The sequence below is a fragment of the Haliotis rufescens genome, unplaced genomic scaffold (assembly GCF_023055435.1).
Source record: "Haliotis rufescens isolate VD_foot unplaced genomic scaffold, xgHalRufe1.0.p SCAF_9, whole genome shotgun sequence".
Classification (NCBI taxonomy): domain Eukaryota; kingdom Metazoa; phylum Mollusca; class Gastropoda; order Lepetellida; family Haliotidae; genus Haliotis; species Haliotis rufescens.
The window spans coordinates 11812767-11839468 of NW_025964383.1; the positions used below are offsets into that span (position 1 = coordinate 11812767).

At 40.4% G+C, this 26702-nt stretch overlaps 1 protein-coding gene across 3 annotated transcripts; it reads right to left on the reverse strand.

The window, feature by feature from the left end:
* Nucleotides 1-971: 971 nt before the first annotated feature.
* LOC124118100 lies at nt 972-25482 on the reverse strand. 3 transcript variants are annotated; one of them, XM_048391491.1, is made up of 4 exons: nt 24123-25482; nt 3608-3676; nt 2720-2809; nt 972-1748 (listed from the first exon to the last, which is right to left on the reverse strand). In XM_048391491.1, exons 1-4 carry the CDS (start codon nt 25071-25073, stop codon nt 1629-1631), a joined length of 1230 nt encoding a protein of 409 aa, XP_048247448.1. In that variant the 5' UTR covers nt 25074-25482; the 3' UTR covers nt 972-1628. The 3 variants fall into 3 exon arrangements, with proteins under 3 accessions (XP_048247448.1, XP_048247449.1, XP_046336131.2); XM_048391492.1 differs by lacking the exon at nt 24123-25482 and adding an exon at nt 18106-19124; XM_046480175.2 differs by lacking the exon at nt 24123-25482 and adding an exon at nt 10554-11584.
* Nucleotides 25483-26702: the final 1220 nt, after the last annotated feature.

Genomic DNA, 26702 nt, shown 5'->3' on the forward strand with positions numbered 1-26702 from the left:
TATCAATCAAAATTTTGTATTAACTTGGGGTGTTCAAAGGTGCACAAATTAGACAGATGTGTTGAATCATTAAGACGTTTATTCAGATCAACCAAATGCAAAACCGAACACTTTCACTGCACAAACTACACACAAAGGCGCGAACGGTGACAATACCAGATTGATAGTAAGAGCAACAACTTACGACACTGTGGTACGATGAAATACAATCTACTCAGTTATCGAGCCTGACAACCCATCACATTAAGCTGGCTCTTACGACAAGTAAAGTTTTGTGGATACATATTCTGACCAGAAATTTCCAGGGGGTAAGAACCTGAATTAATAATTGTCTATGACCTTAACCGGCATTACGTACATTGTACTTTGGTGGAAACAGCACCCAAACCAACCAGGTTCAATCAGCTTGACATGAATGTGTGAGTATTATGTCATCCTTAGCTGTCGGACCTGGCCATATGGCGAACGAACACTTCCACCACTCGTCTATCGTAGATTCCCCATTGTTCTATTGTCTATGACAGGCTACTATTGGATCGGATTGTCAGACTCAGTGCCCTTGGCCCACTTGCACAAAGCGATCTTAGCGCTAAGTGATAGTAACTCCCATACATCAACATGGGCTTAAGATAATCTTAACGCTAAGATGGTTTTGTGCAAGTGGGCACAGGTTGATTGCATGTCACATGTTTGTCTGGCCTAGATTCGATAATATACAAGCCGCCGTTATGAAGGTAGAATATCTCTATCTTTATTGATGAAATAAACACACTGCAAGCAGACCACTGTACATCTATGTTGGTTATCTCACAACAGCATGGTATGAGATACGCGGAGGTAGCCACAGCATCACTTGACCAAGTGTCATGTGTACCAGTTGCTGGAGGTGTGACGAGTCCAGCTGGCTAACCCAGAACTGTGCCATAAGCATGACAGACATTTTGAAGCTCGCCCACCAAACATTGAAAAAGTGAGATCAGCACGATGTTTAATGAAGAAGACGATACAGTCAGGAACCACGAAGGTAGCCACAGCATCACTTGGCCAAGTGATATTTGTACCAGCTGCTAGAGGTATGACGAGTCCAGCTGGCTCCTGGGTCAGAACGGTCAAGGGACATTTAGTGCCAGTTTGAGGTTGTGCGTGAAGAAGCTCCAGTCGTAGGGTAGCATAGTAGTTAAAGCGATCTCTCGTCACGCCGAAGACCCGGGTTCGATTCCCGACATGGGTACACTGTGTGAAGCCCACTTCTGGTGTCTCCTGGAATATTACTATAAGCGGCGTAAAACCATACTCACTCACTCCAGTAGCCACATGCAGAGCCAGAACAGTTCTAGTGACATTGACATTGTGGGTGAGTAAACACCGTTCATTGCATGCAGCTCCTGAGTCAGAACTGTCCTAGGAACACAGAGGTTGAGACTGTCGGTGGTGAGGCACATGTTACAGCCAGCTCCTGGGTCAGAACTGTCCTAGGAACACAGCTGTGTGAGGTTGAGACTGTCGGCGGTCAGGCACCTGTTACAGGCAGCGTCTAAGTCAGAACTGTCCTAGGAACACAGCTGTGTGAGGTTGAGACTGTCGGCGGTCAGGCACCTGTTACAGGCACCTCCTGAGTCAGAACTGTCCTAGGAACACAGCTGTGTTAGGTTGAGATTGTCGGCGGTCAGGCACCTGTTACAGGCAGCTCCTGAGTCAGGCTGCACCTGGAGGACCACCACAGCATACGTCAGGATTGTACCCACCACCTAGACAGAAAAAACAACAGAGAGATTATGACTTCATTTCTAACATAATTATCCATTTAAAAAAAGATGCGTACATCAACATTTTAAAGGAAGGCAACGATTACATCACATGCAAATAAAAGCAACAAAACCCTTTCCATATTCATAAGAAATCTCGATTGTTCGATTCCGACTATACCCTGAGCATGTGTTTATGAATCACTATGAAATAGTGATGATACCAGGTGTTCGCGAAAGAATGGGCGTATCCTGCCCCACAGGTGGTACCCGTAACAAACACATGCAAAAGCAAGTTAGTTGTTCACATTAAAAAACAGAGGAACATATGGTAGTCAAAACCGGGAATGTCATCGAACATCATTTTTGTCACTAATGCGTCAACTTTGGAAATGTCCTCCACATGTCTACCATAAATCTTTTCGAAAATTTTACAAAGGCCTTGATTGTATGACGCCCTTTGAAATCGGGGTAAAAAGAACACGACCGATTGTACCTCAAACGTTTTGAAATGTACACACCAAGGGCTGGAGCTGCAGGAATATTGTTCGACATGAAGAGAAAGTTGAAAATGACTGTTTGATTTGTAAGGGGGAAATCTCGTTTATGAGCCTGAATAATCTATCTTTCAGGTGAACATGCAAGAAAGTAAATGCCAATTTTTAGCATCTACACCCTGGAAACAGCGTAACTGTATAGTACCGTTTTTTCAGCAACAATCCATGCATTAGCGTGAGAACAAATAATGTTCGCATGTGGGTAATAAAACCTATGTTTTCGGTAAATCGTATTAACCACAACGTTAACCCAACCACCACCCCTCACACCCTCCTAACAGTAAAGCCAGTACGAGATGATCTGATAGTAGCACGTGTACACAAGATCGACGGAGCTAACTGATTCAAGGACAATAGTGGGTACAACGCCAGAAACAGCGTTCAAATGACATATTTGTTTGTAATTAAATAACATACCATCAAAATTGTCGATCTGTCGATTGTGAACAAGCCATAGACAGAATAGCCGACCTTTTCAGAAGCGAGCCTGGCCACGAACAAGGAAATCTGTGAAAAATAAACGTAATGGGTTTCATAAAGACTTATTATTTTGAAGATTATATATAAATAGCCTTTACGCGATGTCCCATGATAATGTGATCATGTTATAACTGCACTAATCCAACGTTGACAACAGATCCATCAGTGCACTCTACATCCACAACAAACTCATCCATACATGCATCAGCATTTAATGTGCTGTCGCCGTAGCTCGCTGTGCAGATGTACCACCGCGTGAGGATCCTCTAACTCTGGCTTTGAATCCAAGTCTCACTACATTATAATGACCATTTCTATGTTAGCACCCCTGCTTGTGGGTTACAAGGAGATCTTCTAAGACCTGCATCATTTTAGTTCTACCTCTCACATTAAGCTGAGATTTGTGATATAACACCCATGTCTTGATGATTCTGCCATGCGCATCAGCTCACGGCGTTCCCTTAGTTGCCAGGATCCCCTTGAGTCCCATAAACCATTTGTATTGTTTGTGTATTTCTCCTTCCCCGCTTGCATATAGCCGTCGAGGACAAAAGTAACCAATTCCCCTTTTGTCAAAGAACTCCGCGCTGTGAGGACATACGTGAGAGGGAATCTTTCATCATCAACACAGCAGGCGTTAAACTTCGGATATAGCATAATAACAAGTTGTGAATCATTTGAACGGGTTTCTTAAACAACCATGTTATCAGATGTCTACCTGACAAAAGGCAAGTATTTGTTTAATAATCTGCCATATACTACCCCCCATTATCATACTGTTGATATTGGCACAGCAACATATTGTGGCATGATTAACCAACTCACCTTCTGGGTAGTCCCCTCCGAATAAGACGCCCAGTTAGAGCGGAATATGTGTTGCAGGGGTTCGTTTGCCTGAAAATAATATACAGTATATCAACGATTATCAGAGCGCCTATATATGATTAGCAATGTTGGGGTTTTTTTTCAAATAAACACCGAAGCATCAGAATATTGACTTATCCGTCCTTTTCATACAATCAGTCAATGTCATTTTTTGTTGTTGTACGGGCTATTTTACACACATGCCAAAATGCAGAGACTAATCTCCTAAATAAAGCTATAAAATTAAATTGCAAACATAAAATGGTCAAAATATGCATATGTTCTACCACGTACATCTTTCAGTTAAACAAAATAAAACTAGTCTGGCCACAATAGACTATGAATTAAGAATGATGATATTTTCCAAGGCAAGGAGTAGCTGAGAAAATCATAACCTTTTGAATCGCTGTATTAATATAATATATCAACAAATAAAGCCTACCATATATTAATTTCTACTATTTATTTCATGGCTGAACAGCAAAAGCATAAAACAACAAAAACACGATATAAGTATGATAAATTAGTTATTTTCGCAAACAGTAACCTTGTACCCCATTAAATAGTAATTTGACAATCATATATTTAAACAACTGGTGTTGAAATTGAGTCATGAAATCATTCATGAACTTATGCAGCACTAATACATATACATGTCGCTGTTACAATGGTTCAGACTTTCTTCCTGCTTTCTCCGGCTTATGGGCCAACCACAACTGTCGCCTACTCTGTAATCTGTCTGTAATACGTTCTCAGTCACTGATCCTACCCTGATATTGAGGTTTGCTCCCATTGCTGTTATGAAGGCCATATAAAACAGGACCGTTATAAGGTTCCATGAATTGAATATGATATCGTCAACCGGAAGTGATCCTCGAATGACTCCAAAAGCAAGACAGCAGATGATTGGCATCCCGAACAAATAGACAAGGGCTGCAAAGTGACACACCATCTCATTAGCTGCGCCCGTTAGCTGGCACAGGTTCTCGTGGCGTTGTCGCAGTATATCAAATTTTGTCTCAAAGTAAACCTCCCCATTGGCTAGCGCATCCTTGAATGCCTTGGAAACAAAACTGAATTCAAGCTTCAAGCAGTGGGTCAAAACCAGGAAGAGGATGAAGATTGAAACGAATGTCAATCCAACCACCATCATCAGGTATCCATGGAGAGCCATCAGCATGGTGTACTCTACCCCGGATGCCGATTGAAACGGCGTCAGATGTCGGCGTAAAGAGGGCAGTAGGCTGTGTATACCTTCTGATATTGTTAAAAGATATGCCAGATCTAGTATGAGGCCAATTATAAGGATGATCCTCAGTTGTGACTTTGCCTTGGCCAAATACGGAGAGCTCCCGTATTCTTTAATGTAGCTCTTCATTTCATCGATGAAACGTGGGAGCCACTTGTATATCGGCTTGGCCATGACAATGGACAGAATGGCTCCTAAGGTATAGAGGAGGAAGAGTGACAAAGATCCCATCAAGCTGCCTCCAAATTCGGTGTCGATGAGGAACACTGTGGAGTAGCGAGCCATGTTGAACACAAGGACAAGCTTCATGGTAACGCAGTGAAGAAGCTCTAGGGCATTGCACATTCTGTGTTTGTTACAACCGATGTAGAAACCGGACACCCGTAGGAGCAGATGTATTGGTCGAAATATTCCATCAACATTTCTGTTAACACTGTCTGTGTCACTGCAAGCAGGCCGATGTCCTGTGGTTGAAATTGGTTCCACTTTAAGCTTCATGGTTCAAGAAAACAAATGTTGGCTCATAGAGGCATGGTATTATTGCAGTATGATTTTCTTCGTACACATTTTCTAATTAGAAAAAAACATTGAAGGTTTGACTCCGATAGGATAGGGTTGTTATATGTCCACAGAAGCTATCCCTAGAGTCACGAAGTAGGATCTAAGTCAATGTTTCTGAATGACTACGTTTTATAGATTCCTGGCAAATATTCGTGGAACAATGCTATTTAAGAAGTGTACACACGACAACGAAAACGTACATCTGCATTGGTTACAGGCTAAATGCAAATGTTTTCTAACTAAACACGAATTGTAAATCTATACAACTTCATCTGCCTCTTATAATCCGGCTAGTAGTGGGTAAACCAAAACATTATCGTATGGAGCTATTAGCCTAATGGATTTCCATTGTTTGAAACAGCATGACGACAATACTAATCTGTGTTCCTGTCATGATAAGGACCTCTTTATTGGTTTAGCAGCCAACCCTATGATTGAAGGGTAATATTTGTAAGTCGTTGATTGTTATTCCCTTAACTTATGTTCGCCGCATTTCTATTGCTGCATTATGCCAAATAGCACTGTAGAAGTATTGGATAAAAACCGAATGTAAACCCGGGAAATTAATAAATTGCGTCAGGTCGAAGATGTTTTTATCAAAAAATGTGTTAACCGGAATGAAAACAGGCCAACAGGTACACCATAATGGCGCATTATCCGTCATTAACAATAACATTATTTTTGTAGATATACTGAGGGAAACAAATAAGGGAACACATGAAAATACATGTTCCTTTATTCTTTTCCAGGTTTCTTCGCATGCTTTGAGTTGCTCTGTGGGTGAAAATCTGGAAATAAATAAAGAAACAGTGTGATAAAGTGATGTTCCCTTATTTGTTTCCTTCAGTATATAAAAAAAAACATAAGCAAATTCTTTCTCGCGTGCATGTAATGTTCTGTGTCGATTTTCTTTTGTTTTCTTCACAAATCAAAATAACAACTTCATAAAAATTCTACCAACATGAAAACCCTGTGTTAAAAGTAACGTTTTACGTTCTATAGCTTCATGAAGTTGGGACTCAATAACAGAGGATTATATTTTCGAAGAATCTCACAGTTCATGCTGTGCGTCCATCTAACCTCCTGGAACATGTGAAATGGTGAGGGGAAATAGAGTTTCATGATTATTGCACTTATTTAGCGACAAGCATGTATGTATGTGTGTGTGGCTGCCTGTCACGGAGCTGTGCTCCAATACTTACTTACTTAAATTGGTAATTCAACGTGCGCTTTCCGACATATGCCTATTTCGCGCACGGGCCCGCCAGGCCATTTGGTGTTTGGTCGAAAGGGGTATGTCCGAAAAGGTGAGGATACCTGGGTGGGGCTTTTTAGGGTTGCTTACTGCATTTGGAGAACAAATTTGGAATTTTGAAATATGCCATGCACAAGGTGGAGGGGGGACTAAAAGGAGTTTGTGTGTTTTTATAGGTTTAGAATTTTAGGTTTTATTGGCAGCTTGTTTGTTGTTCTTTTAGTTTTAAATGCGGCCAACTAGGCCTGTTTTGATTAGATATATGCCTAGTGCTTTAAAGATTTGTAAGTCATTTAGGGGGATTAGTACCGTTGCTAGTGTCATCTGACTGTTGTAATTTAGTGTGGATTGGAGCGTCGTTCTGTGTTGCCTGCTCCAATGATCAGGGGTGTCATAAAATAAGTATAAAGTGATAAACAAAACGTGGTTATAGGTTCTTAGGTTTATTAGATTACAATTAATTGTGCTCATAGTTGACAATTAAAAACAAAGCCAATCTGCGCTCATACAAATCACAAATTAATTCTATCAGCGCAAATATACAAGCGTTTTTTAGCCGGACAATTGTATTACAGCTATAAAAGGGAAGGTAGCTAAAACAACACTTTGACAAGATATGGAGCCGGTGCGTCGAGTGCCGATTAAGTCGGCTGCGACAAATTAACACCTGAGTCAATTAACTCCACACTCTAATGAGTGAATAACCTCGGCTCAGTAAACAAAGGGGGTATAAACACCGAGGGTTTATCCCTAAAATGAGACACTTAGACAACAAAAATAGACGATTACGTCTGAAAATCAACTAGTCTTAATCGACTAATGTTTCCGTCACTTTGACTGAACAAGGAAATACTAAAGTATTGGAAACACTAGTCACTAAGCGCCTAGTCAAACACGGGAAGGTTGGTTATCCACGTATTGCTAAAAAACTGAGTATGAGAAACACAATTTACAAAGACTTCAAATCACGCAAAAGCTGGTTATCCACAGAACAGAACAGAACTTTACTACGCTCAGGCCGAGATCCTCGGCATATGAGGTACAAAATGACGCAAAATACACATTATAATAGCGGATATGTGGTGAGCCGGAAGATTTTACAATTTGCATGACATATTTACAGAATTTACTAAGGGTTTTTAATACAGATATCTCTTTACAAGTGAAAAGTCTTTGAAATTTAACCATATTAGGTCTTTTAGAATATGTAGGTGGGATATACAAAATTCTTTCTCAAGTGAAATATGGACATTTAAAAATATAGTGAAATTCATCTCCAATATCATCAATAAAACACAGTTTACATTTTCTTTCACAAATAGGTATCCCATTCCATCTTCCTTTTTTAATTGGTAAGTGGTGGCATGAAGTACGAAATAAAAGTAGAGGGATAGCTTTATTTAGGGGTAGGGACTAGCAAAACTGAATATCCTGTCGAGGACCGCAGGGGAATACCACCGATGGGGGCAACAAGCCAACGTGTGTTTCTAAACACGGGAAAAACACGAATAGCAGACTAACTACTATATTTACACTGGAGATGTTAGTATCAAAATATGAACATAAGCTATCCAACGGTAGCATTAAAGTTTAACAACAAGCTATGTACAATTATTGAAAGGCAAAAATGACCATAAATACTTGAGAAATATCTGAATGTAGATATGAATTCCCCTAGTGTTTGCAAATCATGAATACAAAAATAAACATTTTTAATACAAGATTATAGTAGAGAACATATGCCAGATAACATACATTCAGTCATTACATGGTTTGAGAGTGTCATTAGATTAAAAGAGAGAGACATAGTTTGGCCACTAATTCTCTAACACCAAATGATCACACACATTACACATTCGTGACCAACTCGTGTTATTCCGGGACAAGCCGAATAGCGACTCGTGCCCCCCTCGTGGCCATTTTTGCGACCGGGTTTCGGGTTCCGTCTTAGCGCAAACGGGCATACCTGAAACAATTGTCAACTCGTTGCGTAATGGTTCACACATTTTCCCCATATATTATATTATATTTCAGATGCAATTTAAAGCGCATCGGGACGTTGGGAATTATACAGTATGATTGAACACATTTAACTGTGCCTTTGGTATATTTTTAGATGCAAGACATATGTAAAATCAAAATTATTTCTGAGGGATTCTTTGACGAAGAACTTGAAATCATACGCGCATTCTGATTGGTTTGTCGATTTTCGCACATAACATTCATCGATAGGGGGACGAGTCTTATTGCAGGTTACGGAAAGGAGCGAGTGGTGACGAATGACACAGTACAATGACGGCCGCCGGAGATTACCGAGCGGTGTCGGACATCGGTCGGGGAACATAGCGACACTGGACTGTAACATGGGTAAAATTGATCGATGGTGTCCCTATGCCGGGTTTACAGTGCCAAAATCTCTTGTAGCTGCTATTTTCTGTGCGTTACAAGCCCCTGTGCACCATATCGGGCGAGTCCATGAGTATCTATCCGCCGACTGTAAGAATGTATCGTTTTCGTTTTATAAAATGTAGTTATTTAGCTTGCGAATGTTCTTTTGTTCCAAACATTGAGTCGGTTGTCAAAATGAAACATCTATTTGCAAACCATTGTTGCCGTTTTTAATGTGCGCTCTCTCCCTCTCTGTGTGGTAAATCTGGTGTTTCTTACCATGACAGATTCATTGTTGTCTCATGTTCATTAACTTCTTTTTTGTAGTATATCAAAATATATGATTTTTTTATACAGCAAGCAAATTACCAAGAATACCCATTAAAACATACGTTAATTGTTAATTTAAACAATTGTCACTGGTCGGGTTGGCTGATGTATTTGCTGGTCCCGAAGAGCCGCACTCATGTTTCTCGAGAAACATCCAGAAACACGAGACATCCAACTTAACCAAGTCAGTCCTAACAGAGAGCAGAATAATACTCTCAACACATTTTTGCGTTATACATTTAGCAGACTAATGTATAAATAACGACTGTTCTAATCAGTTTAAGTTAATTCCAAATTTGTGAAATTTTGGGTCGGCGGATCTGTAAACGAGGTTATACAAACTTGCCAAATAATGGTTGGTTGTTTTACGCCGCCCTCAGCAATATTCCAACTATATGATGGCGGTCTGTAAATAATCGAGTCAGGAACAGACCATCCAGCGATTGATATCATAAGCATCGATCCACGCAATTGGGATCGATGACATGCATCAACCAAGTCAGCGAGCCTGACCACCCGATCCCGTTAGTCGCCTTTTACGACAAGCATAGTCATCTTTTACGGCAAGCATGGGATGCTGAAGACCTGTCCTACCCCGGATCTTCACGGGTGTCCCAATAATGAGGTTATGTGAACATAGCAAGCAGAGCGTATTACGTCGATGCCTACAGCAAGCCTAGCCCTGGTGTGTTTTGGCCTTGAATACAATATTGTATCCTCTTTACTTTGTAATGGCTAGTTGTAACATTCTCACAATGTAAGAATAGGTAATGTATACAGATTGCTGCTCAATCCACCTGAGGTAAAATGGTTGTTTCCTTTTTATCTGTGTAACACATTAATCTGTGGCGAAAGCTTTAAAGCTTCAGAACAGATTTTCTTTACAAACCTGTTTTTAAATATTAATGAATATCGAATCAGTCGCCTTTTCCACGAGTTAGTTTTCCGCAAGGTAATTACAGAGAGTCACTAGACTCAACTTTCGCCTTGGAAAGGTACTTAGCAAGAGACGGATCTTAACATTTAAATGATCTCTGGATACAGTAACAGATCAAATAAGTTATGTTCCTTCTCTCAGACAATGCCCAATATAATCTGCATTAAAATCATATCAATTGTCTTACCGAATCGTTGAGAACTAATCCCATGACAGTCACAAGTATCATCAGAGCTGTGATGGTGCAGAGGTTCCCAGAACAAAACAACAACTCATCCTTTGGAAGTGATCCCCGCATTAGTCCATAAACAAGAAAACAGACCATTGGTATCCCAAACACATAGGTAGCAAATGCAACGTGGCTGTTAAAACTGTTCCCTTCATCCGATATCAACGACAGACGCTTGTGCCTCTGACAAAACTGACCAAAGATGCTTTCAAATTTCTCCATGTCTTCTTCAAGTTTCTTGGATAGTATTCGGAATTCCTTGATCAGACATATCGTGGTTGTGTTGAACAGGACAATAGCCATAACCAGCTGTGAGCTGACAACAATTTGTACAAACACATAGAATACAAGTAAGGCGATTCTGGCTGACCCTTGATAGTCATTGAATGGGGTCATATGACGTTCCAGTGTTGGAAACGCATTGTTTAAGCCCAATGTTGTACTTACAATGAAACTTAAATAAAACAGCTCGACAATTACAACAAATTTGCGTATTTTATGCTTCAGTGTCATTAGATATGGCGATGCACCAAAGTCCGATATGTAAGCATCAATAAGGTTTTCATATCTCCAGAAATGTTTTGGAATGGCAAATGTCAGAGCCAATGATAAGTATGTAGCATACAAGTAGAACGACAATACCGCAAGAGATGACATCAAGTTGCCATCGAATTTGTTCTCCACAACAAATATAGAACAATATCTGACAACATTATACACGGTTAGACTCTTGAAGATAAGTGCCTGAAATAAAACAGCGCATTTGAATCTTCGACTTTGCTCCTGTCCATGGTAAAATCCATTTAAGTGTAAAATTTGAATTAAAGGTTTCATGAACGAGTTTAACTCAAACTGTCCAATGTCTTCCACCTTTGTAAGCTTCATGGTGGTGCGTCCTCAATTCAACTGCAAAGCTCAGACAGACAGAGTATACACAACTGGTACAGTTAGATGCTGTCACATGGTAGTGCATTAGCAGCTATTCCGAGCAATACGGGGATATTGCATTTGAAACGAATCGATTAAGTGCATCACACACACTGATGGCAGCAGAAATCATGCGTGCACCCCAAGGGGTCCAAAGCAATCTACTTCACTATTCACCAAACAAAGGTATTTACATTTTCCCTTGGCGTTATCACGCCAAAAAGTTTAGTTTGAAGTTCCTTTCGTCCAATGAAAACCTATCGATAATACATTACATATAAAGGCACAGGGCACATTAGTATGTGGGTATGGTTGTGTGAGGGATGGCTTGTAAATTGAATGTGAATCACAGTCACATTAAATGAACTAATGTCACTACACATGATAGCAAAGACAATCAGAGAGACGATCATATTACCATTAATAAAACATGCTTCAAGTGTAGTGTAAATGTGTGGCTTCATGTGAGTGGGTATCATACACCGTTAGTAATTACAGGATCAATCAAACCACACCTGGCTGGTCATCCAATCCCAGTCGCAGTGAGTGGTTGCCGGGATTAATTCAGGGAAAATGTGGCTCTACCTGCACCAACAAGGCAATGTGTAATGTTCTGTCACCAACACGGTATAACTGTTCAGCTGATAAGGGATTTGTTTTCATCCCATAAAGTGTAGGTCAAGTAGGTCATCAATAGAAAATCAGATAAAGTTAATGATTCATTGTCCATCGCACGTCAGTGTTAGGATTATTATGTGGAATATAGCCCGTGATAAAACTGACTAATGATCGTTTCAAATTTGTACCTATCTTCGAGTGTCTTGAATATTGTTCAGAATTCCCCGATCAGAATTGTTTTAACTGTATTAAACTAAGCAAGAACTGAAGTTAGTTGTGCACTCTTCAACAGCAATAACCAGTAGGGTAGTTGTGGTTGTCCTTTGATGTTAGCTGAATGGTATGATATGTTGGGAATGTATCCGACTGTGGTGGTACCTGGAAATGACCATCTTGTTTTGTGCCAATGCATATTGAGTGAGTGAGTGAGTTGGGTTTAACGCCGCTTTTAACAGTATTCCAGTTATATCACGGCGTGCCAGCTTAATGTGTGAGGAAAGCCCGAAGTGATGCAGGTCTCAGACGTTTACCACTTTGGTGAAACCCACGAGCATGGGTATGGTGCTGACAAACCTAGAAACATACCCGGGGCGAACCGGGATTCGAACCCACAATCATAGGTTTCTGGCGTGCCCAAGGGACGCAACTCTGCACAGCGAATCGCGGCGCCTTAGACGACTGGGCCACCCGTGCCCCCCCAATGCATATTGAGCAATGTCTGACAACATGGTACACGGCAATAAAAGAGTGTCAGAAGCGATTTTCAGTCTCCCAGAGATGGGATGGAAAATTTATTTAAAGACAGACTCTTCAGTATCTAACACCTGGTGTCAGCTTCATGTTGGTCATCTCAAAATACCCTGCGGCGACGATGTCATACCAAACGTGTACACACTAGTTCTTGCACCAGTATTGTGCTAAAATAGTATGGGGTTCTTTAAAGATGTTCCTAAAATGTACAAGCTTTTTAAGATATTTACACATACTTAAATAATGATGGCTCCCTGAATAGAGTCCGACCTCGGCAATGCCGGACAAGTCCATTTTACGAACAGGTGGGTTAAGTTAGGAATTTCCCACATATTCTCACAATCCTCCAGTCTATTATCTGCACTATTTCTTTTCGTTTCTCATGAAACAAACTATGCTTCTTTCTTCATTGTTCTTTGTGATAAATATATATAAACGGGCTTTAATATTAAGTTTCCTTCATGGCCACTATATTACCAGACTAATTACTGCATCGTACCAACCGTATTTAGTACAACCATTGTCTCAATTAACGTGTAATTTGAAGTGCATCACTAGAATAAATCGCTTGCCATTTCATGTTCAACTAACCTTTCCGTCACTTGGTATTATGTGTCTTGATACGTTTCATATGTACCTACGGAAAAAGCAACTGCCCTTCATTTAAAGTTGGCATGGCAAAATTATTCTGAAATTTTAAATGTCGTGATTCAAGATTTGCACGTTGATGCAAGGTGCACGTTTACGGTACCAGCATGTTTGTTGGGAGCATGATCCTCATGCACATTGTTTGTGAACGAAGTTGCCAGACATTTTAATGTTCATCAAAACACAGTATTATCTTTTTGGAAAAGTAATCGACAGCAGGGCGATCCACGACACGTCAACAAGGCAGCCATATTCGGTTGGTGCATCACCAGAATCGATAGCAAACTGCCACATTAGCAGCTTGAACAGTTCCTGGGTTGAGACCCATTAGTGGCAGAACCATAGGCAACATCTTGACGGAGCACAATGTCCAGGTCCCATACCGCCCAAGTGTGTTTCCAGGTCACCGTCAGGTGCGCCCAGCTTGGTGGTCTTAGTTTTATCTGGACATCTTTGATGGTCGTGCATGGATCAACATGCATCCAGAAGAACGTTTTTCGACGCTTGCACTTCCGATTCTCAATGTCGTCAGTTTGGTGGTGGTGGTGGGCCATATTCTATCGTATGTTCAAATGCAGGTACGTACCGTCATGTTGCAGCAGGACAAAATGTTTCATGTGTTGTAACAGACTTTTTGAGGCAGCGTAACGTGGCTGCTTGTTTCTCCAGACCTCTCTTCCAGAGGACATATCTGGGATGAGATAGGACCAGAACCACCCGGTAATGCCGGTTCAGTTGGTCCAATCTTGGAACAACATCCCCCAGGCTATTTTTTCAATTTTCTGGTGTCTTCAATGTACCCCCTCTAACTCTCCTGTATCAATGCAAATGGAGGTCACACCCGATATTGACATTGTTACGCCCCTCTTTTAGTCACTCTCCTGTTATCAAGTATGAGTTTTGTCAGTTAATTTATTATAAAACATTGATCAGACAAATTTCCAAAAACTATGTTGTTATTTTTTATAACATTACATTTAAACCACTATATATTAAGCACAGTTGCTCTTTTTCCACTGGTATATTTTAGAGCAAAACCTTATGATCCTTAACTTCCAGTTTATCGTATCAGATACAAGAGACATCACATTAAGCGGCTCAAACCTAGCCTGTGCCAAGGTGTTGTCTGTGTCTGCATTGCACGTGTATTAAACATGCATTATGTGCACTGAAACAACTGCTCACCAAGGTTTGGGAAAGTCTATGATGATATTACGATATGATGAAGGCAAGACATGTTAATAGCATGATGGTGACTGTCGTGAAAATTTTAACAAGAGGGAGAAAGCCACAGAGTTGAGGCAGACAGGCAGGAAATCAGTAGAGTGATGACATTTACAGGATATTTTCAGGATTGTCTCGATGATGTTATCACCAGTTAATCAACTCATACACTTTAAAACGATACCTCCAAAATTAGGAGAGTTGTGTGCGGTTTGGAAAGTCAGTATGTGACGAGCCTCACTTCTTTGGTTTTGTCCTAGTAGTTGTATCTTCTGAGATGGACTGAGGCATAGTAAAGTTATGTGAGTACGAATCCTTGTGTTGTGTTAATCATTGAATGAATGTTAGCCAGTACATGAATTTATATGGCGATAGTTAGGAGTAACGGTCATCAAACCCCTCACCCCTTAACTGACCATGATGACATGGAACGCTATACACTATACACAGGTAACTGTGTGTAGAATCGCTTGACGCCCCAAAACGCAGTTACAACATGGTGTAGAATGTGCTTTTTGTCTTGAGCATTATGTTTAAGATGATCCAATTATTGTTTTTATTCAAATTGCCGTGCCGAGAGTAAGGCCCATTTGTCCGCCCTTATCCCCTCTACTGCCCTCAACCCCTCCACTCTTACAGAGATTACAGAAGGTCAACTATCGCAATTCTGAGTGAACAGATTGTTACCCTCTCGTTGACACTTGCCTCTTCATCGTTTGACATTGATACCTTTCACATCCATCAGAATTAATATCCCCACCCTTCGGCAGGACAAGCGAACACTTTAATTATGAGGTGTACTTATATGTGAGTTCAGAATACTAAAGTTTATACTTAAATGAAAGCAAGTAATCTTCATAATGAAATAATGTTTGTTAGATTTGAATGAGCATTACAAAAGGTCAGAACTGGGATTTTAGCAAGGACTTGGTTCAGCCACTGCACCAAAACACGGTGTATTGGGTCTTTGATATTTTCAGGACACCCATCACATATAGTGGGGGACATAATATATTTTTCAGCTGTTTAAGGAACAAACTATAATGTTCAAAGGTTAATTTGCAGGGTACTATATATATATATACACTGTTAAGGCCTAAATTGATGTCATCAAGAAATAATCATTCCATGGTGTTGGATACACAAAATGGTCAGAAATACACACACCTAGTCCTACGGTTCATTTAACCCTCTCCAGCAAACTTTTGAGCTTAAATGCAAAGCATTGATATTAGGCATACTGATTTGATGCAAATGTAATCCTCTGATGACGTGTACATGAAATTACATTGTGGATTAAAATGGCTGCCTCTTCCCTCTCAAATTTCTGTTTTTGTCACGATTCACGCTCTTTCTTGGCTATGGTGCTCTGTCATCAAGACTATGTTGCCAGGCTCCGACTTCTTGATCAATCGAGGAACCTGTAGGAGTTTGGATGACAATATTTAAGGGAATGGGCGTGACTGAAATCCCTCTAGGGTCTTTGTTCTCAAGCCCATTGGTTTGGTAGCTGTTTGTCTGTGTCCAAACATTCAACTCGCAACACTTGGGAACGCTGGTAAGCATGCAAAGGATTTCTTAAAAGAAGAACTGTCTCCTCCAGAATCGCATTATGTCAGGGTGTTCAGTGCAATGGGGTGACAGTGAGTGGTTTGGAGGGACCATGACATCCTTTCTAAATTTGGTGCACTTTTCTTTCCCTTTTATGCATTTCCAACAAATAAAAGGGACAAAACCCTTACCATATCCATAAGAAATCTCTGCCAAAAGCAGAGTCGATCTACGATTCCGACTATATCATGAGCATGTGATTATGAACCATTATCAAATAGTGTTCGCGAAAAGGTGAGTGTATCTCGCCCCACCAGTGGCATCCGTCAGAAACACATGCAACGGCAATTGTTCGCCTGAAACACACATGGGAACGTATGGTACCCAATAGGAACTGCATCGGACATCATTCTGGTCACTGATGCGTCAAATGAAATCGACACTTCTAAACGTCTTTCAAAAGAGCTATTTCTAAAAAAAAAAGATTTTTCTTTTTTTCAAAACAGGGGTACCAAACTGTAGACTTAGAGCCCAGCTATGATATGACATGCACAATGATGGACAAGATTAGTTGTTTTATAAGTAAGCAAATAATAGATATCCCGTCTCATGTTCCAGACATATCCAGGGAGTCTTCACAATCAGCCCAACATCATTACAGAACATTGGGGTCCAAATTATGTTTGACAAATAGGACAGTAAAAGTTCAGGTATATTGCACTAATATTGCGGCTTATACCGGTTGTACGGTGGTAACCCAATGAAATGCCATGCTGCAGTTTAAACATGAAAACCTGACTCAGACACAGAGTACGGACTCTGAGCCGAAAGGTTCTGGTTTTATCCCCTTAACGCCTTAAAGAGACCATTGCTTTCCCTAATATTAGGGTATTAGTATTGTTACGGGCAATCAATAACCCTTTTGAAGTTAGTTTCTTGTTTTAAATTTTCCCAAACTGATAAAAAGACGAATGAGGCATATTGCTCAGTGTAGTACTTTCTATCGTTGACATGTTTTATTATCATACAGTAAACTACGGTTATAACGAACTCAAAGGGAACACTAACTTTAGTTCGTTATAACCGTAGTTCGTTATAAGCATATATACAGTATAACAATAGCAAAAAGTCGGGACAAAAATTGGTTCGTTATATCTGTCAGTTCGTTATAAACGTGTTCGTTGTAAACGTATTTTACTGTATTATTATATGGCATTTCCTAGTCATGCTATGACTGATGAAATGCTATATGTGCTCACTCATTCACTATAATATTCGGACTACTACAGTTTTAGTGAGTGACTGAGTGAGTTGGTTTCATCGCTGCTTTGAACAGTATTCCATTGATATCACAGCGTGTCAGGAGGAAAGCCCGAAGTGATGCAAGTCTTAGACATTAACCACTTGTTGAAATACTCGAGAAAGGGTAGGTATTGAAAAGTCAAGAGTGAGTGAGTTGGGTTTAACGCCGCTTTTAACAGTATTCCAGTTATATCACGGCGTGTCAGCTTAATGTGGGAGGAAAGCCTGAAGTGATGCAGGTCTCATACCTTTACCACTTCAGTGAAACCCACGAGCACGGGTATGGCGCTGACAAACCTAGAAACATAATTGGGGAGAACCGGGATTCGAACCCACAATCATAGGTTTCTGGCGTGCCCAAGGGACGCAACTCTGCACAGCGAATCGCGGCGCCTTAGACGACTGGGCCACCCGTGCCCCCTGAAAAGTGAAGAAACATAATCATTTCTCATCTGAGTTTCGATCAGACTATCATGTTACATGTTCTTACCGTATCGTTGAGAACACAACTCGCAACCGTCACATCAATCATCAGAGCTGTGATGGTGAAGAGGTTTGCTGAACAAAACAACAACTCATCAGTCTGCAGTGATCCCCGGATGAGTCCAAACCAAAGAAAACAGATCATTGGTATCCCAAACACATATGTAGCAAATGCAAAGTGGGTGTTAATATTGTTCGCCTGGTCCAATATCAACGACAGTCGTTTGTGCCTCTGACAAAACGGACCAAATATGCGTTCAAAATTGTCCATGTCTTCTTTAAGTTTCTTGGATAGTATTTTGAATTCTTTGATAAGAATGAATGTAATTGAGTTGAAGAGCACGTTGGCTGACGACAGCTGTAAACTCACCACTGATAGGATAAATACATATAATACAGCTACTGTTGTCCCTTGGTAACTGTTGAATGGAGCCATGTGACGCTTTAGTGATGGGAAGGCTTTGTTAATGCCGACTGTGGTACTGGCGATAAAGCTTAAGTATAACGCAGTGAACAGTATGGTGAATAATCGTATTTTATGAATGAACTTCTTCAGATATGGTGACACACCATACTCTGAGACATACGACCCAAGGAGGTCTTGAAATCTTACAAAATGCCTTGGAAGAACAAATGTCAGAGTCAGCGATGTGTATGCTACATAGGAGTAAAAAAAAAATACGGCTAGAGATGAAGTCAAGCAACCATCAAGCTTGTTTTTCCCAACAAATATAGTGCTGTACCTTACCGCATTGAACACGGTAAGAAACTTCAGCACTACCATCAGGACGATAGTTGCACACTTCAGTGGCATTGATTGTTTGCGTCCAAGATAGAAACCATTCATTCGTAGCTGTCTGATGACTGGTTTGAAAATCGAAATACACAAAGCTTGTCCATTATCTTCTCCATTCGTAACTTTCATGTTTTCCACCTTCATATCTGCTGATAGATACGGGCAACGTTATCCAAGTTCACAGTCTTGCCTGGTTGAGGTATCTGCTGCTCCTGTCTATAACGCAACGTTTTGTATCGGACGGAATGAGCAGGTGAATGCATGTGATGTCTGTGTATGGAATGTCATTAATAATATGCTACACAGGAGGTCGGTAACAGATAACAACACACGCATCAGTAACTCTGACAAAACAGTTGTGTGTACAGTACTGATCAACCTAACCACTCATACAAGCAAAAACAGAATCTTGTCATCTGCAAATTTCGACATCACATTGTAAAATTAACGAGACATATTGGTGTGACATTTCTCACTATGAATCACGCTACTGAGAGACTTAAGGGCAGAGTTTGCATCATGCATCACTATCCATCCTTTGAGAGCATGAAGACGCATGTCATTAATCCATTAGGTCCAGGAAGCAATAGCTCTGTTCTTTGATTAATGTTAGAGAGCTTCCTAAACATTGTATCGGTCAACTAAAAGGACATATATCAGCATAACACACAAATCGTGTTCAGAGGTAATACTAATGAATGCATTGTCGTTTGAAGAGATGAGTAAACATATGGATTTAACAGAATGTTGTTTGCACATTTAAGTTTCATAATGGATGACACAGAGCCAGCAAAGTCACACAGCATTGTGGAACACACATTAAATCAAACGTATGACTAAATAGTACTGGATGTCACCCACGAGCTCAAAAACCATATTCGACCTAATCATATTTCTTGGAGTGTCAGCACAATGCCCGTGAAAGTGGTATCTACCACAGTGGTAAACGCCTTAGATCACCTCAGGCTTTCGTCCCACATAAAGCTGACATGCAGCGATTATATCTGATATGCTGGCAAAGTAGTGGTTAACACAACTGGATGTCTGACATTAGTAGAGAGTTCCTTCCCAGAATCTTGACGTATTGAGTGTAAGAGGGCCAAAGAGAACAAGTTACTACCAAGTTACCATCCATCTGTTCAACAAAATCTGACAACACTGTACACAGTTATCAATACGTTTATTGTAAGAAATAAAGCGAATCACCTTGATTTCATTTTCTTCTTTCTTGGGTACTGTCCATTGAGCTGTAACTGTTTAGTGAAACGATTATAAGACAGACTGTTAATATGCTCGACCTTTGTGAGCTTCTTAATGACCCTTCAGTTTAAACAATTCACACCAAACTTGTACACACTAATTTTTACACTATTTTCGGGACCACACTGTATCGGGTTTAGGCAGAGAAATATATAAAACAGGCATTACAAAGAATATCCCGACAAGACAACTGTATACAAACAAAGCCATTTCATGCAACTATCCCTCTGATGGCACATAATGTTGTCATAGTGACCTATTCATGACTTAGTGGGCGTTCACTTGCCATAAATTACAAGATTCTAATCCCCAGATGAGCATGTAATGTAAGCCCCAAATGCCCACTCAAAACTTTCGAAAAACAGTTTATCTTCACAGATGGCATACCGCCATGTGGGCACCCTGGTCCTGATTGTAATGATCAGACACTGTTGTGTCCCAACAGATTTGATATTGTCTGTTACAAACTGATATTTAAAATGGGGATGAGCAGCCTCTCAAACTAACATCCTGTACATCCTATAAAACGCCATGCTTCAGGTAGTGTCGTAGGCTTTCTCAAGATTGAAAAATATTGATACATGTTGTTTATTTACGATAGCATTATCAAAGGATTACAATTGTACTAAATGGTGAAGCACTTCGATTTGTACGGAAACCACATTCAATATTTGTAAAAGGATTATTAGTTTCCTAATACAAAAGTAATCAACCATTTACCATTCGTTCCACAGCTTTACAAACTCCTAAGAGATATTATTAGATATGTCTGTATGATCCCGTCAAGGCTTTGGTTTGGGGAAAACGATGGCATTACGCTAAGATAAAGGGAAATTCCCTGAAGTCCATATTTCAACGAATACTAGTATATAGAAAATTGAAGAGACATGATTCGGACAATGCTTCAATAAATGATAATGGATATTATCATAACCTGCTGCTGCATAATCAGCTTGTCCAAAGGAGGTGTGTAGTTCTCTTGAAAATACTTCATTATTGTCTTCACCACTGTGGAATCAAAATCAATTTTTCTTCTGTTGTTTCAGATATCTCTAAAACTCGGGAACATAATTTGACGTTCTAGAGTATTTGGATAGAGTTTCGCTTAGTTTTTTTTTGCAATATTAAATTTATCAGTCATTCTTTAAGAAGGCAAACAGAAGATTTGAAACATTAACATTTTTATGTGTTTAACTATGTTTCACACCTTAATTCAATAGTTGGGGAACATGTTTTTCCACTTTATTCCTACACTTTCTTGCATGGTTGCATTGAGAATTAAAACCATGGCTTACAGTCATTTGCAGAAAACTTACGAATTGTTTGGTCTGCAAATTAAATTAGTTGACCCGAAAATAACTTAAAGCGATTTAGCACATTCCTGAAAATGTAAGTTCTTAATTTCTCAAATTCATAACGTTTTATATAATGGCAAATTGGAATTCGTAAAATTCACAATAGCATTACAAGGGTAGTGAAGTGATCACTTCCATAAAAGTCATCACGCACGTAAGGTGATGAAGACGAATGTTTATCTAAATTTTCGCCAGGTTAGTTTTCTAGATCATGTTAGTTTCGTTCATAACTTATCACCACCCTTATTTATCCGCATCAACACTATCAAGTTGTTTAACCTTTACCCTTGGCACAAGTAAGATTTTCAGTGTTTAAGGTATGTTCAGTAGGTGAGGTGAAATTTGGTTTAACGTCGCGTCCAAGATTATTGCACTTATATAGCGACGTGCATGTACGTGTGTGTGTTTGTGTGGCTGCTTGTACTAGTCCGGACTGATGCCGATTTATAGTGCTAGCTCACTGAGATACCATGCCGCAGTTTAACATGAATACCCCACTCAGACACAGTATACTGACTCCGAGCCGACCAGTCCTTGTTTTAGCCCCTTAATGCCGAGCGCCAGACAGGGTAACAACAAGTAACATCTTTTAACGTCTTTTGGTATGACGCGGCCGGGGATCGAACCCCGGACCTTCCGCTGTCCGGGCGGACGCTCTACCACTAGACCACGGAGGCGGTCTGCGCGCTCGAGGAGGATGATTTACGACTATGTCTTCCAATATTAAGAACTTGTTTGTACATTTGTACTGGGTCACGTTCACTCGATGGACCTCTATCAGATCGTTTGGAATTATCAATTCCGTTTGCTATATTAAACACTTTCCATGTTCTCTTGATAGAGGTATTCCTAATACAGAATCTGAGGTTTTCCTTTTGGTGATATGACAGAGTGTACAGACTGAAGTCCATCTAAGATTTGACATACACTATGAAGGGCAAGATTAGTTTCTGTACAGTTGAAATGGAATAATCTCAACCTCCAGATACATCCTGTATTTGAACTAAAAGTCCAACATTACATGATAGTAGTCTCTACTCTTCCCGGTTTAAGCTGACAATTTCAAATGAGTTACACAAACACTGCAACGCAATAGATAGTATATACCTGTGGTTCAGCATGACAAACAAAGGAACATCTTAGGCAAAGAAATATATAAAACAGGCATTACAAAGTGAGTGAGTGAGTGAGTGAGTGAGTGAGTGAGTGAGTGAGTTCCAGTTATATCGCGGCGTGTCAGCTTAATGTGGGAGGAAAGCCCGAAGTGATGCAGGTCTAAGACGTTTACCCCTTTGGTGAAACCGACGAGCACGGGTATGGTGCTAACAAACCTAGAAACATTATCGAGGCGAACCGGGATTGGAACCCACAATCATAGGTTTCTGGCGTGCCCAAGGGACGCAACTCTGCACAGACGACTGGGCCGACCGTGGCCCCCATTACAAAGAATATCCCGACAAGACAACTGTATAAAAACAAAGCCATTTCGTGAAACAATCCCTGTGATGGCACATTAGGTTGTCATAATGACTTATTCATGACTTATTCACTTGCCATTAATTACAAGATTCTAATCCCCAGATGAGCATGTAATTAGCCCCAAATGCCCACTCAAAACTTTTGAAAAACAGTTGTCAAGTGAGTTTCACAAACACTGCAACGCAATAGATAGTTACTAGCTGTGGTTCGGCATGACAAAGGAACATTTTTTAAGCTAATACAAAACTTGTCAGCTTTGTAATGACAATTGGATTACCTCATTAACTTTATGGGGATACTGACACATTTATAAACTGTACCTGTAGTTGCAGGGACATGTAGTTCTTATGACAGGGAGTCGTTGAACAGGTAACAGTTTAATAGTGTTACAGGACATTGGGGACGAAATGAAATCTTCATATGTTTGCCACATATGAACACAAAAAACACCAAAGGTGATCTGGCTGTTGCTTAAATTATCAGTGAGTGAGTATAGTTTTACGCCGCTTTTAGCAATATTCCAGCAATATCACGGCGGGGGACACCAGAAATGGGCTTCACACATTGTACCCACATTGGGAATCGAACCCGGGTCTTCGGCGTGGCGAGCGAACGCTTTAACCACTAGGCTACCTGACCGCCCCCTTAAATTATCAACAGGCGATCATTAGGATATTAAATCTTGCTGGATATAGTGTGTTTCTGAAGTTACATTTCTGAGGAAATGGAAAAACTATCCACAACTGTATGCCTGGCAGGGCTCTTTACACACATTGATGACAAATAAACTTGTAAACTAATTCTATGAAAACACGTTTGCTGATTATCACATATAAATGACATTCCAAATAAACAACATATTCTCTAATATTAGTAATAATATTGTTAGGTTAGGTTTAACACTGCTTTGAACAGTATTTCAGTTATATCCCGGTGTGTCCGCTTAATATAGGAGGAAAGCCCGAAGTAATGCACAATCGAAACATGGGTTGGTTCTGACCATCAAAATCTTGGACGCGACGTTAAACCCAATTTCACCTCACCTCACCTGACCATCAAAGAAACATAATCATTTCTCATCTGAGTTTCGATCCGACTATCAGTTCCAGGTTACTACATGCTACATGTTCTTACCGTATCGTTGAGAACATAACCCACGGCAGTCACATCTATCATCAGAGCTGTGATGGTGAAGAGGTTTGCTGAACAAAACAACAACTCATCAGTCTGCAGTGATCCCCGGATTAGTCCATACCAAAGAAAACAGATCATTGGTATCCCAAACACATACGTAGCAAATGCAAAGTGGGTGTTAATATTGTTCGCTTGGTCCGATATCAACGAAAGACGTTTGTGCCTCTGACAAAAAGGACCAAATGTGCGTTCAAAATTGTCCATGTCTTCTTCAAGTTTCTTGGATAGTATTTGGAATTCTTTGACAAGAATTGATGTAATTGTGTTGAACAGAACGAGGGCCGCAGATAGCTGAGAACTCACTACTGACAGGAAAAATACATACACCACAAGGAAGGCAGTTCCAGTTGTCCCTTGGTAACCGTTGAATGGAGCCATGTGACGCTCTAGTGACGGGAAGGCATTGCTAATGCCGACTGTGGTACTGGACATAAACCCCAAGTAAAACAAAGTGATTAGAAGGGCAAATAAACGTATTTTATACTTGACGAACTTCAGATATGGTGACGCTCCATATTCAGTGATGTATGACACAAGGAGGTCCTTGAATCTTCCGAAATGTCTTGGAAGAACAAATGTCAGAGTCAGCGACGTGTATGCTACATAGGAGTAGAAACAGAACACCGCCATTGATGAGGTGAACCTACCATCCAGCTGGTTTTCCTCCCAAAATAAAGTACAGTACCTAAGTGCATTGGTCACGGTAACAGACTTCAGGACTACCATCAGGATGACAACTGCACACTTCAATAGCCTTGATTGTTCGCGTCCAAGGTAGAAACCAGAAATTCGCAGAAGTCTGGTGACAGGTTTGAAAATCGATATAACCAAAGCTTGTCCAACACTGTCCACCTTCGTAACCTCCGTATCTTCTACCCACCTATTATCCATGTTGACAAGTGTGTAGCCTCACCAGTGGCGATAGCTGTGATGATAGATGAGGAGACGCAACTTCCCTCCCTTCCCTGCCAAGTGAAAGTTACGATATACATCGGTATGACAGGTCTCATTATGATTCCCTTTACTAGGCAGTGGTTGCATCATGCCTCGTAATAACTGATTGTAAAGCATGTATACACATGTCTGTGATCCATTAAGACAAGGTAGTGACTGATAATGGTCTTGATTTTAAGAGCTTCACAAACATACCATGGGAACTAACAGGAAACATATTTATGGAAATATACCAGCATCAGATGATGAGAAGACATTCAGGGGGATTGTTAATGAATGCAATTTGCTGATGGAAGTGCAGTTTGAAGAGAAATGTAAACATGTGGGGTTATTTTGTTTGATTGTATAACGCAGACTTCAGAAAAAGTGCAGCTTTATGGTCGCGGTCTGTAAATATTTCTCACCACACACCACACCACACCACACCACACCACACCACACCACACCACACACTTAATTGTCATATATTCTCAACTTTCATGTATCTTTTGGAAATATCTACATACGACATTGATAACATTTTCATAAATGTCAAAGATACCACCAAAACGTGCTATAAAGATGTATAACTGTGCTATAAATGATGCAAAGAAGCAGGGAAAGCAATTTAAGGGGAAGTCAAATAACTATGCCATTGAACAGTTAAAAAACATGGTGTTGATATTCGATTTCTGATTCGAGCCGATGCTTTGTCAGCCATTTTAGAATCAGGGGTCCATTTTATATGAAAATATATAGTAAGAGGTGCATAAAAAAATTTCAGGTGTATCTATGTATGTGAATGCATTTACTATCTACATCCTCCCTCCCACACTCAAATCCACCAGAAAGTTTCCTTTGTGTAAACCGTGGAATAACAGGACATCACAAACTTTCTTCTCCGCTCATCCCCAACCATATATTATCCCATCCCAAACCAAATCCAACCCATTCATAACCAACCAGGAAATGGAAAAACACTCACTGAACACCTGCCTCAGCTGAATCGGAAGAACTCATCACATACCCTGAACCACAAAACAATAATACAGATACAGCCCAGTAACCCCAAACCTAAATCCACCCACACATCCCTCACCCCTCCTACCAGCATCTAACACCCCATCCACCTCATGAGAGTGAGAGAGTGAGTATGTTTTTTCGCCACTTTTATCAATATTCCAGCAATATCACGTCAGGGGGACACCAGAAATGGGCTTCACACATTGTACCCGTCGGGAATCGAACCTGGGTCTTCGGCGTGACGAGCGAACGCTTTAACCACTATGCTACCCGACCGCCCCCTCATGAGATAGATAAGTGATGCTTACAACACTTTGACAATCCCTTCTGTCCATCTGCCATCTCATATTTTCCCCCACCATACCATCACCTAATCACCCCCTCCCCACTCTCTCATCTCACATCCCATACATTCATCAACCATCCCACCCAGTCATCTGCCACCCCACCCAATCATCCACAATAAAATCAACCCATTACAGGCCCACTCACTTATTAAAAAAAAAAGGCCATGAAGATCCTGGGTAGAAAAGGTCTTTAGCAACACATGCTTGCAGTAAAAAG